This window comes from Haemorhous mexicanus, chromosome 19 (genome assembly GCF_027477595.1).
Source record: "Haemorhous mexicanus isolate bHaeMex1 chromosome 19, bHaeMex1.pri, whole genome shotgun sequence".
NCBI classification, from domain to species: domain Eukaryota; kingdom Metazoa; phylum Chordata; class Aves; order Passeriformes; family Fringillidae; genus Haemorhous; species Haemorhous mexicanus.
This window is the reverse complement of record NC_082359.1, coordinates 2,259,954-2,272,864: the sequence shown is the minus strand read 5'-3', so window position 1 is coordinate 2,272,864 and position 12,911 is coordinate 2,259,954. Positions and strand designations below refer to the sequence as shown.

Sequence of the window (12,911 nt, the reverse complement as noted above, 5' to 3'; positions counted from 1 at the left end):
GCTGAAAGTTCACATCTGTATCCCTAGAATATATGGCAGATGCTAAGAAAGTTTAGTTGCAGTTTGAAATCCTGACTGTAAAATCTTTAGTTTTATCCATAATTTTTGAAGGACGGTGTCCAAGATGGTTCTGTTAAAAGGCTTTTATACATTATTCAAACAGCTTAGGGGGGAATTCCCTCTCCTGGTGAGTGGCTGCCCTTGGTGGTTCCCCGGGCTGGGATGCTGTGTGTCTTTGGAAGAACCCCAACACCAGCTGGTTGCAAGTGAGAGCTGGCTTGTACAGAGGAGCAGTGTTTGAGAACAGCAGCAGTACTAGATTTCCCTAGTGTTGATGGTTATTAAACAATCCAACAGTGCACAATTATTTGATTTGCAAACAGCAATATCAGCTGTGAGTCTCTGAGGATCATTTTTCAGGATGTGGTTTTGCCTAACACTTCATAGTAGAAAATGTGAACAAGTGTCATAGATTTCTCAGCTGAAGGTGTTTTAATTCAGTATCAATTAACCAACTTGTTAAATGCTTCAATTAAAATTTAACAACTCAGACCAACTGAAATGTAACCACTGTTTGTGTTTGCATAATCAGTTTATAGACCCCTGATTTCAGGCCACAGTCAGAAAAAAATGCTGGAAGTTGGAATTACTGTTTTCTGCCACATGTACTCACAGGAGTGCCTCTAAAAATCAGGAAGTCAAGTCAATGTGTAAATGTGCATCATTTCTGGCCAAGCCTGTTTCATACTGCCAGGTGCAGATGGCCTCTGTCCTTGCAGGGCTCTGGGAAAAGGCACAGTCCTGGCTCATAGGAGTAGCCACAGAAGTGGCCAAGGTGAGGACCTCTGGACACTGGAGGACTTCTCTCTTCTCTGACCTGTGTGCTCCAGGCCTCTCCCTCTGCCCAGGCAATCTCCTCAGTCCATCCCTGCTTCCTACCCTGCATGCTCCCCACTGATCCACATCCCTTCTTCACTCTTTGCTTCACTTCTGTCTCTTGCCCTTCCTCTGGTCCTCACCAAAGGAATTACAGAATATATTGCCACCATCATTACAGTAGTGGCACATTTTGCTCTTTGTTTTTCACTCTTTCCATCAGCTCCTCACTGCTCTCTCCAAACTATAGTAATGAAAAGTACCTCTTCAGTTCCCACTTCTATGGAGTCCTGCTCTTGATTGTCTTATCTCAAAATCAGTGTTTTCCTAGAGCAGAGGTAGCTGCTCTTGCCCGTGTCTATTTATTAATGACTTCTAAAATAGCATCAATCACAAAGGAAAAAAAGTTTATTTTCCATACGTTATAAACTTTGGGTAGTGAAAGAGTTCTGCACAGACTCCTCTTCTGAGAAATAGATCTGCTGCTCCACTCATGCCCAGCATGACAGTAATACACTCCAGAAATGTTTACAGTCTTTTTATTCAAAAATGCTGCATTTTTCTTTAAAATGTAGTTTTAAAATACACTGAAAGAAACTTTACCAACTTATTTTGAAAATGTATGTGTTCTTCTTCGTTGTAAACATGAGCAGGGCTGTGCCTTTCAAAGTCAAAAGAAAAGAGGTGGCTTATGAGACTTGAGAGAGGTGGCTTGAGACTTATGAGATTATTTGAGAAGAAACTGGGAGAAACTTAACAGTCAGGCCAGTGCCTGTGAAAGGCCATGTTCAGTGAGGAGTGTGGCCTGTTCTGTATCAGGTTATCTGGAAAGATTCAGTCTCACATCTGGGTCTTGGCCAATGTGCTCTATGGAGAGAGCTGCAGAGAACATTGTGGTGTGACCTAGAGATGCACATCCAAAAGAAGCTGCTGCCATGCCAGCTCCTCACCATGTTTAACATCAGCATAGGTGCAGAACCCTACAAGATGCACCAGCAGCGTCCATGGGAGCAGAACAAACTGAACCAGAGAATTACTTGTGCTTTACAATGTAGGACTGGAAGACAACAAACAAGCCATGAAGAAAACCAGTCCAGAATAAATAGTCTGCAAAACAATGCCCAAAAGTCTGTTGTATAATAAGCCACTTAGCAAGTACTAGAAGCTTTCTTTCTAATCCATCTGTCACATGTTTTTATAGCTGAAAATAATTAACTGCTCACTATTGCTTAACAAGTAGGGGTCTATTTGAAATCACTTAATAACAGAAACAACGGGAGCACCAAGACAAGGTACTGAAAATTTCATCTGGTGTCTGAAACCAGAATTTAATCGCATTAATTTCTGTGTTAGAAAGCCCAGATTCAGGGGCAAGGAAAGAAGGACTCCTGACATGGAAGTTACTGTTTGGAGAAATTCTGAAGAAATTTTCTAAAGCATTACACGGTGTTGTATGATGAAAAGAGAAAAAGGCATCACTCTGTCACTCTCTGATATGGATTCTAAAATATGCATGTGTTACTCAGTACTAATAGCTGAGAACAGATTATTGAACATTTGCTTGGATTTATCAGTTCAAGTGTATGTTTTCAAGGTGAACTTAAGAACCTAAGAGTAATATATTGTCCCTAACTTCTCTCTTAGTCTCCCTGCAAGGGCACATAGCCACTGCTGAATTCACTGCAGAATCCTCCCAGATACCATCTTCCTTTCTTCTGCTACAATGGGGTGGTTTTGATCTCCTCAGGGCCTTTATAGAAACCTCCACGGGTCTTAGTTTTGAAGTTCCGTTTCCTGAACTCCTCTGAGATTTCCAGGAAGGATTTTCCCTTTGTCTCAGGAAGGAAAAACCAAACGTAGAGGGCAGTGCAGACACAGACCACAAGGAATGGGATGTAGCAGAAATGTGCTAGACTTTTCTGAGGAGGAGGAAAAAACAAGACAGTGTTGGTGACATTCTGTATGATGACAAAAAGGCCACTAATCCCTCTTCTGCATGGTCTAAAATCACCCAGGGACTATTTCTGTGAATCCTGGTAAGGGCCTCACATGCCTGGATGCAACAGCTCCCCAGCATAGACTGGGAAATTTGACATAGCAAGAACAGTATTTTAAAATGTCTTTTTCTGTCTTTCTCCCTATATATAATTTTATAGCATGTGAGCCCTCAGTAGGAAATAAGACAGGAATGTATGTTGTGGAGTTCTGCTCCCTTTTGCTTCAGGAATCATCTTAAGGAACAGTGCTGGGGTCTGGCAAAGGGAAATTACATCCCATCTTCAGTTCCAGCTGTTCTCAACTGAGTACAGATGAGGACTATTGATCATCCATCCCTCAAATGATTCCACTCCCTACCTCAAATCAGAAATCACCATAGGGAACACAGAGGAAATTTGGTTTAAAGGAGTTCTGGCCACTGTCCTCATAGAGATACTTTTCAAAGAAGTGCTATCTTGCTGTTTGCAATATTCTCTTTTCCTGGTCACTACCAGAGCCTCTCTCTTGCACAGAGCACTGAGAGCTGCTTTGCCTTGGGAACGCACCACAATGAATGGAAAGGCTGTTCCCACCAGAAACAGGTTGAACCAGAGCAGGGAGCCACAGATCATGTAAGCAGCTGGTCGGGACATTTGATCAAAAACCTCTGTGGGCAGAACTCCTGTTACACCAGCTGGAAAAAGAAATGGCAAGGAAGTTAATAATGTTGTTGACATTGCATTAAAAACAAGAGAACACAGCTTAACAAGAAAACCCAATGTGAAGTGTAAGAGGTGAATTTTTAGGTTAAACATTAAGGGTCTGGGTAATTATTCAGACTTTCTCATGTTAGAATGAACTGCCAGGAAAGATTTTGTAATCCACATTATTCTTCCCAGGACCCAACGGTGAGAAAGGCTTATAATTAATTTAACTCCATGGCACTGTAGGGACTGGGACAAGAAATTATTGCCAGCTTGTGTGGCACGTGACACGGGCAGCTTGGTTCTATTCTTACCTGCCTTCCTTCAAACTCATGTGAGCAAACAGAGTTTCACATCTCTATATTCACCGTGCAAAAACCCACAACATCCTGTGTATTGCCCACCCCCAGAAACTGGTGTATTCTGCCACAGAAGGGCACATCAGTAGGCTAACAGATAGATGTGGAAATTGTATCTGCAAGAAAATAATAATAAAGATGGCATAGCCAACAATTTCTAGGATTAAAGTAAAGCATTAGAAATTCTGGTTTACAGACCTAATGGACTGGGCAGCAAATCAAAAGCTTGTCATCTATTTAAGCCAAGAATCACTTCCAAGTGCCTTGGCCTAATAGCCAGGATGACTGAGGCGGAATATGACACAGAGAGAAACAGGCACAGCCTGGCCCTGCACAGCCCTGACTGACCAGGGGCACCAAACCCCTGTGACACAGCCAAACAGCTCCTGCAGAAACTGCCTCATTCCTTGGAGTATGCTGCAGCTACAGAGGGTCTGAGAGTTTCTATAAGATGCCTGCACACATCTCCAAACCCCTGCAGTACCCAAAAGTTTCACTGAAAACACTGAGGGAACTGACCTGGTCCGATTCCAAAGCTCAGGATATAGGCGAAAATGCAGGCCATGCTGAGATAAGGCATCCAGCTAATCTGAGTCTACAGCCACAGAGACCAATGGAAAACCAGTGAGGGCACTTATTTGCCACCACTGAACACCCCAGTCATATAAAAGGCAAAGCCCAACTCCATTGCACTTCAGTTATTCAGGGAAGTTTGTTACCTGCTGGCTCAGAGCGACCATGAAGACAATGGCCCAGCCTGCCATGAAGATGTATCCCCCCAGCAGCAGCGGCCTCCGACCAGCGTAGTCTATAATCATGTTCTGCACAGAGTGGCACAGGGAAATAAAGCAAGAGATTTAACCTGGGCTTGTAGTCCCTGCCTCTTTCCTCTTTACCTTTCAATACTCCATGCCCAGTTTGCTCTACAATAACTTTCAGGATGTTGTCTGCTTCGTAGCAAAACAAAACCTCAAAAGAAACTTCTGGTGGCAGGAGTCAGGCAAGAAGGGTGCTCAGGGGAGATGAGAATGTCCCAGTTGCACCTGAACTCTGCCACCATCCATATGAACACACAGCAAGAGAGTTACACTTGTTAGAGATTTCAGAGAGTGATGGCAGTGCAATGTCTGACCAAACACCTCTGCACTAACCCATCTGGCTGGGGGTGCTGACAGCCAGCCTGGCTCCTGTGCCTAAAGGGCTTCCTTGGCATGAAAAGCAATGTAAACCCCAAGTTTGTCATTAACAGCCTCCTCCCTGCCAGCAGAGGCTGCAGTCAGCAGAGTGCACTGAGAGTCTCACACAAGTGACAGATGTGATCAGCTCACAGCTTCCTGTGCCAATTACAACATAGGGGATTTTGTCCTCAGGAATTCCAGCCTCTTGGAACACATAAGCTGCATAAAAATACATCTGTGAAGAGAAGAAAGGAGAAAGCAGTAAGAGAAGACATCTGAAAATACATCCCACTGTTTTTCCTGAAGGATCATGCAGAGTGACCATAGAGGCTATTTTGACAGCATCCTTCTGAATCCTCCCATAATACACAGGTGTATTTTGGGAACCAAACACCTGACACGTGAAGATCTCCAGAGGCAGAGAGACACTATTCATTCCTCTCCTGCTGCCAGAATGCTGAGCCCAAGAGCTCCCAGGACCCACAGGCTGCTCACCGAGTCGTTGCCGCAGAGCTGCATGGCGCTGCTCAGCACCACGATGCTCACCAGCTGCCAGCGCAGGCCTGGGCTCTGGAACAGCTCCCAGGGGTTCTTTGCTCTCTGGCCTTTCACTGCAGCCTGCTCTGCCAGCATCTCTTCCAGCTCTGCACTCAGGTCACTGGTGCCTCTGAGCTTCTGCAGCGCTGCAAGGACAAGGGAACCTCTTACTCCTGGGCTTTCTCTTCAGCTGGCTGCTCTGCAGGGTGAGGGATCGAGCAGCAGGGGAGGGCTGCAGAAAGCTGCAGGACAGAGCCTGTGACCATGCTGTGACCTTCACAGAGTTCATCAGCTGTGGTGCAGCCACTTGAAAGATTTGGGGGAAAGGGAGTGCAGATCCCTCACCATTGTTTGACAACTGAGTATTTCCCAACAGTGCCATTTTAGCAGCCATGCTTCTGACTCAGATCTCAAGTGCCTTCCCTGGGGAATGCAGGCAATTAAGATGTTCTTGTACACAGCACACATTTCCCACAAAAATAACTGCAGCCACTCTGCACATGAGGATTTGTATGCCACAAATCTAACTAAATCCTTTAATATGAATTGGCTTCAGATTTGATCCTGAGCTCCTCAACCAGCATTTATTTCACTTCATAGTTACAAAACATTTGCCACTGTGAACACAAGTCTTACCTTTTGACCCTATTACTGTAGCAAGTAAGCCTATTGTAGGAAGATGCCTTTCAATTACCTCAATAGATCAAATCTGTTTAAGATTATAGAATGTTCTTTAGTTTGAAAGGAGGAAGTGATAATATTTACTACTTGGTATGAATCTTCCTACATGTAAAATATGTGACAACATTCCAAAAATGCTGGGGCCCAAGTCTCACATGTTCCCATGAGCTAGCAGTCACCCTAAACTCACCAGAGATGCAGGATTCTTTGTCTCCACGGTCAATCAAGAGATATCTGGGACTTTCAGGGAACCAAGGCAGAGCTGTAAGCTGGATCAGGGCAGGAACCACATTGCTTGCTAAAAGGAATGGCCAGCTCTCCTCCCCTCCTAGGAGCTCCCTGGAGAAAAACAAACAAACCAAATTTACCCAGGATTTTTACAACCTGGCAAATAGGGAGGAAAGGAAGGAAAGGAGGGATTTAATGGGTGAGCTGCTTGCTTTACCTTACCTGAGTCCAACAATCTGCCCCAGCACCAGCCCTAGGGCTGTAAACGATGCAGAGGTCAAGGCCACAGCTCCTCTGAGCTTCTTTGGGGCACTCTCTGCCAGGTACATGGGCTGAATGTTCATGCTCACACCTGGGCAGGGCAGACAAGGGCTGACCTCAGCTTGTGGGCAGAGGAGAGGAGAATAAATGCAGACAGGCACCTCTCGAGGCTGCCAGCTGCACTCTTCTGCTGCAGACCATGTGATAACTAATTTACCAGTGCTTGTTATTCACCCAAACCTTCAATTTCACCCCTGTCCTTGTCTAACTAAACACACATTTCAATATTCCTCAGTAGCAGGGGATAATGAAACTGAAACCTGTCAGGGCCTCAGCCCTGTGGTCTTTTCAGCACAAATCCAAGGTTATATTCCATGTTTCCCTCGACTTGCCCCTTTTGAGAGGAATGTCATATTTGAAGTCCCTTATATTGATCATGTCCTGGGATGAACTCCTACAAAAGCCTTTGTGTTGTTGCTTGTGCTGGTGACTGACTGACATTCTTACAAGCAGATAGGGATCCATTTTCAGCTCGAATCTCCCCTGTGCAGAGATGCTTATATGCAATACACAACCCCCACCCCGCCTGTGCATGCTTTAAAAGAAAGCCCTTAGAAACAAAGTACAAAATCTGTATATACAATTTAATTCACCTACATGTGTCTGTCCAGCCTAAAGGATTAATTGCTTTAATATCCTGGATCATTCCTACTTAAATTTCTTCTGATTGTTACCACCTTCATCCTTCTACATTCCTGCTGTTCCATACCTGCATTCACGCCAGTAAAAAATCTGCTGAGCATGATCATTTCAAAGGACTTGGCCATTCGGCTGCACCCAGACAAGGCTGCAGCTATGATCACAAAGCCATTGTTCAGCAGCAGGGACATCTTCCTTCCAAGAGAAAAGGCAGTTGTGAGCACATGTGTGGCAGGATCAGCTCTGGCATAAACCCCTTTGTCACCTTGATTTTTAAGATTTTCTAAACCTTCTGATGTTTACATTCTTGTAATGAACTTTCTCACTCTTTCTGTAAATAACTTATTGTTTTGCATTCCTTTATGAAAGAAGAGAAATTCGATGGACTGTTGGTTTGTCCAGTGTCACTGGAGAGGTGGCACTTTCACCATCCAATCCACTGTCAATTTTGGAAATCTATACATGTTAGAGTCAGATAATAAAGTTCCTTTTCCCCCTTGAGAACAGCAGTGTGTGCATGGTGTTATTTTGTGTCCTAGAGTGACACCCCTTCCTGTGGCAGCTGCAGAGGGGCTGCAGCCCCACCACAGAACCTCCTGGTGAATCCAGCCCTGCAGGAGGTGTCCCTGGGCCACCTCAGGGTGTCCCTGCAGTGCTGCCTTCAGGCTCTCTGAGGCCACCACCAGGTTCTCCCCCAGCCCCAGGGCTCTTGTGCTCACACACAGTTCCCATTGGAATGGAGAGCAATATTCCCTCAGCAAGCCATGTGCAGTTTGGTCTCAAAGTGCTAATTTGTTGAAACAGGCTTTTTTTCATGTAATAGTGTAATTGTTGTGAAACTTTGTCAGAAAGTTTTCATGTATCCCAGGAGAAATTTCTGCTGAAAACCAGGGGGAAAAAGAGAGCTCTATTGACCCTTACTGTTATTATTGCCAGAAATTCTCTCTAGTCCCTGCTCACTGCCTTACCAGTCAGTCTTTGTTTCTCTTATTTATGATGGAATATGATTTTATTCCAAAGTAGTACAGGGTGAAATCTCAAACATGTAATGGATTAAGGAAGCCATATCCTTCCAGGTCTTCATAACCATGAAACTAGTAAGTCATGGGATCTCAAACCATAATGGGGTCTCCTTCATCATATAAGAGGAGCAAACCAAAGAGATAACAGTTCAAGGAAAATCTTGGGGTCAGGAGACAGGGAGGCAAAATCTAATTTCCCATTAGATTATGTAGCTTATGTAGGCAACACTGGTTGGTTTGGTTTTGTTTTTTGGGTTTGTTTTTTTTTTGGTTTTTTTTTTTTGTTTTGTTTTTTTGGTTTTTTTTTTGAAGAGAGCTGGGGATAGAGCTGTGTATGAAAGATGCATGAGGTAAGACAGATACTTTTCAGAAACTCAAGCACAGAGGAAAAAAATCCCACTGTGGAGATTTGATGAATACTTCCTGAAATATTTCAGACCAAACTGTGGATACACAACCTGTGTGACATGAGGAGCTGGGATGCAGCCACTGCTCTTTGTAAGCACCCTGTTTTTCTAGTGTCATTCCCACAGTTTACTTTGAAGAGCAATCCTTAGTCTGATCCATTATCATTATGATACCATCCATTATGATATCATGTCATTATTATATCATCCATTTTGATTTCCCATTTAAAAGCATGGCAGAAAACTGGGCACAAAAATGACAGAGATTATGTAGATGGGTCCTGTGGTAAGGAGCTGAACTGAAATCCTTGTAGCCCCTCAGCTGGGCTGGAATGTGATGAGAAGGTAATGTGGGGAAAAAACAGTTCCCCAACAGTTTTGAGATATTCATTATTTTTAACCACAGTGGGTATTTTGCTGTAGGGATCCTAATTCCTCTTGGACTAAGGGAAGCTGCAAAGTTGAAATTAAACTCCAGCACCTCTTACCTGCCCAGCATGATGGCCATGGGACCAGCAGCCATGGCCCCAGTGAGGCCTCCCAGAGGGTAGGCAGAGACAGTGAAGGACCAGAGCAGCAGCACCTTGTTGCTCTCCAGGGGAACGCCCATGCGCTCCAGCCAGGTCGTGTTCATGAACCCCTGGATGTACTGAGAGAGAGGACAGAGCTGCAGAGCCACCAGGGAGGGGAGGGACACAGAGAAATGCTCTCTTATTAATATAGCTATTTAAGCTATTTATCCTGTGGTTATGCTTCCAATCTCCTCCAGTTCTTAGATGTGTTTTAGCAAATTGTTTAGGTTACAAAACTGTTGCTGTTGAAAAGTTGCAGTTGGTTTATATCTCTGTGGTTATTTTTGATAATTTAAAAATTGGTTTCATGGGTCTCACTTTCAATCTAAGGGCAAAAACCAACTTCAAATGATGCAGGCTGGAATATTCTAGAATTCGATTTTGCTAAAGCAGTTGACACAAAGCTTTTGAATAAACTCTTGTGACACTAGGTCCTGCTCAAGGGTGGCTTTTGACAACCAAGTTCTGTGCTCTGGACGTGAATTACACAGAGGGAACAACACATCCTTGCTTTTGTCCCTCAGCAGCAGCCTGCAGATTTCCAGTGGCACCCCCCTGCTCCCAGGGTCTGTCAGAGCAGCAGTACTTACTGAGGCTGGGGCATTGATGATGGAGATGTTGTAACCATACTGGAAGGTGCCTCCAATCCCAGCAGCACATATTGTCAGGATCAGGATCTTGTTCTGGAGCTGAAGGAAAGGGGCAGACAGTGGATGGCTTCCTTGTACAGAATAAACTGACTCAAAATACATTGAGGCTTTGAGCTGGGGGATTTTCCCATGGCCACGGGTGCCCAGTGCATTTGGGATTCCTTGGTGTGCTGGTATTTCTATCCCTTCAGATAATAACACATATTTTAGATTAGAGTGTCTCTCCTGTGATGCTGCACTTGTTGTACAGAGCAGACAGTGTTTAGCAGTCTGTAATTGTGCATTCAGCATTAGGAGACAGGTGAAACATGTGGCAGCCGTGGGTTCCCGTGCCATGTCCAGGTCTCCTTGGGGACATTCCTGCACGAGTTCTGCCACTTGCTCTCATTGCCCAGGGCCAGCACTGCTGAGCCTTGGGAAGCAGGGCAGGGGAAGGGGCTGCCTTGTGTGGCACCACAGGATCAGTGCTGGTATAAAAGTCAGAGCTCCTGCCTTTTTGAAGGGTGCAGAACAAGCTGTCCTGGCTGGCCCAGCTCTGCAGCGGACAGCTCACTGGCAGGCTGACAGCAGAACCAGACAGCTTTTCTCCACTGTTTTGTGCCTGTGCCTTTGGTTTCCCCATCTGTAAGGGAAATCCTGTGGCAGGCAAGATGTGCCCTGAGGGAGCCTTGGGACTGGGAGCTCTGTTCCACATCTCAAGCCCACTCTGAGCATGCTGTGCCCCGGCCTTTAGCCTGACACCTCCTGCACAATGTTCTGCACAAAGGCCAGGATGGCCTTTGCCAGCCCCTGCTGAAAAACCCCTCCCACTGGGAAAGCTCTAGTGTCACACAAAGAGCCCCTGCTCAGGCTTGGCTGTGTGCCAGTCAGTGCAGGGCACCTCAGGCCAGATTGTGTTTTGCTACATGAATATGAACCCAGTGACCCTGAGAACTTAAATAACCCAAAGCTGAGGACCTCTTTCTGCTTTACCTGCTCAGTTTCTTCTTACAGAGCCATCCACCAAAGAAAAGGAAATTTTGCTTTAGTCTCACAATAGCTCTAAAACCACAAATTCAAATAATCTTGGATTTTTTCCCCTTTCCTCAAAGTGTTCTCTTCTAAATAACTGCCATACCAGCCCGAGACAGAATGTCCTCCAGGACAGAAATAAAGCCAGACTATTCCAAGCCTGCAGAATGTCCTCCAGGACAGAAATAAAGCCAGACTATTCCAAGCCTGAGCTCTCCTGTCCCAGCTAGCAGCAGATACATTTTGCTTGCACTTTCCATCCCTACACCACTTCCCTGTCCTGTTACTGAGAACTGAGCTAAGGATTGGGCACCTCATATCTCTGCTATTCCTCATTATCCTCATTCTCCAGGTGAATTTCCTCTCCCTACAACAGCACATTTCTTTTTCATTTTCAATGTCTAGGAATATACCACTCCTTCTGCTCATTTCCCTGCTTTCACCATAGAGTACATCCCTATCAAGTCGTGTGTCACAGAGCTCTCTGGTGACCATGAGCTGAAGCAGAAGGGTTGTTTCTCCCTTCAGGGGCCAGCTGTGTGCTCAGAGCTGAGCTGTATTTGCAGAGTGACCTTCCCAAGCCTTCCGTAACGCCCGGCTCCTGCAGTGCTTTTCCAGCCACTGTGGTGGTGTGCAGCTGCCAGGAGAGCCTTTACTCTGTCAGCTTTATCCCAAGGACTGTCATGAACTGGAAAAATAATTCTATGCAAACCTGACAGTACTTATACAGCCTTATAAAAATTCAAATTAAAAAAACAATCTGTCAATGAGAATAGTAAAATAGATGTTTTACCAGTCTCTGCAGCTTGTTCATCCTCCTTCGTAGGTTTTCCTCTGTCTGCCAAAGGCTCTGGTACTCTCACGGTGCTCTGAAGGATTATTTAAATCTCCAGCATAGGAATGTGTATTTAGTCACCCATTACGTTAGGATAAGACACTTGATTTGGCAGGTGTTTTGCCAGCTGATTTACATTCCCAAAACTGGGCTGCACGTTCATTAGCATGACGGTTCAATTCATTTTGTTGAAAGTCCATGCCAGTCCAGGGAAATGACTCTCCAAGATCCAGATCTGTCTAAACCCTCTTGAAGGCCAGTGTGGTTTACAACCTCAATTCCTTCTCAGAGCATCTGGCACAGCTACCACTATCACTTCTCTGATTGAGTGTGATCAAAGCAGAGGTGCTACCATTTTTGTTTTCCTGATTGTATTTGTCCTGGAACACAATCTAGGATCTGAAAGACAAACCAGACTATTTCCCTTGGTGCCATCAGTGACAGGAATGAATGAAGCCTGAGCCTTTCAGCCCTGGTTATCCAAGGCCTTTTCCTGTGCTCCTGTCTATGTCCTGGTGACAGATAGGCAGTGCAGCTGCTGCTGGAAAGGCTGTGCACGAAGGCACACAAGGCTGTGCTCCTGCTCCCTCTCCACAGCCTGGCACAGAGCAGACAGCCACACCTGGAGCTCCTGTCAGGCACAGCAGACAGCAGTGACAGCCTTGCTTCTTTCTACAGAATGGAAAGGCACTCCCTGGCAGTGGGGTGTGGCATTCACATTCTCTGAAATGAGAGAGACATAATTCTCTCTCTCACAGGATTTTTCCTGGAGAAGCACAGAGAGAAGAAGAGAAAACCATTCTTATCTCTACCTGCTGCTCCTGTTTTGCACATGTGGAATGTGTAAGGAAGATTGTTTACCTAAAGGGGTTTGTCAATTGGATTCTGCTGAGGATTGTTTTGTTTCCTTGGCC

General features: G+C 45.1%; 1 protein-coding gene across 1 annotated transcript; it reads right to left on the bottom strand.

Annotated features, from left to right (window-relative positions):
- Positions 1-1,467: 1,467 nt before the first annotated feature.
- On the bottom strand, positions 1,468-11,976 carry SLC2A11 (solute carrier family 2 member 11). Its single transcript, XM_059863626.1, has 12 exons — positions 11,956-11,976; positions 10,092-10,190; positions 9,418-9,578; positions 7,571-7,695; positions 6,763-6,892; positions 6,503-6,651; positions 5,590-5,777; positions 5,219-5,329; positions 4,636-4,737; positions 4,436-4,511; positions 3,420-3,547; positions 1,468-2,795 (listed from the first exon to the last, which is right to left on the bottom strand). The coding sequence occupies exons 1-12, from the start codon at positions 11,974-11,976 to the stop codon at positions 2,595-2,597; spliced, it is 1,491 nt and encodes a 496-aa protein (XP_059719609.1). The 3' UTR covers positions 1,468-2,594.
- Between the last annotated feature and the right edge of the window lie 935 nt (positions 11,977-12,911).

What these genes read in the sequence shown, in the direction of transcription:
- SLC2A11 (XM_059863626.1), bottom strand. Translation starts at nt 11,976, where the DNA reads ATGAACAAGCTGCAGAGACTG. An exon ending in TGAACAAGCTGCAGAGACTG is followed by an intron (nt 10,191 to 11,955) that starts GTAAAACATCTA and finishes CCTTTCCTTCAG; the next exon opens with CTCCAGAACAAGATCCTGAT. An exon ending in ATGGCCATCATGCTGGGCAG is followed by an intron (nt 7,696 to 9,417) that starts GTAAGAGGTGCT and finishes TTCTCTTGGAAG; the next exon opens with GAAGATGTCCCTGCTGCTGA.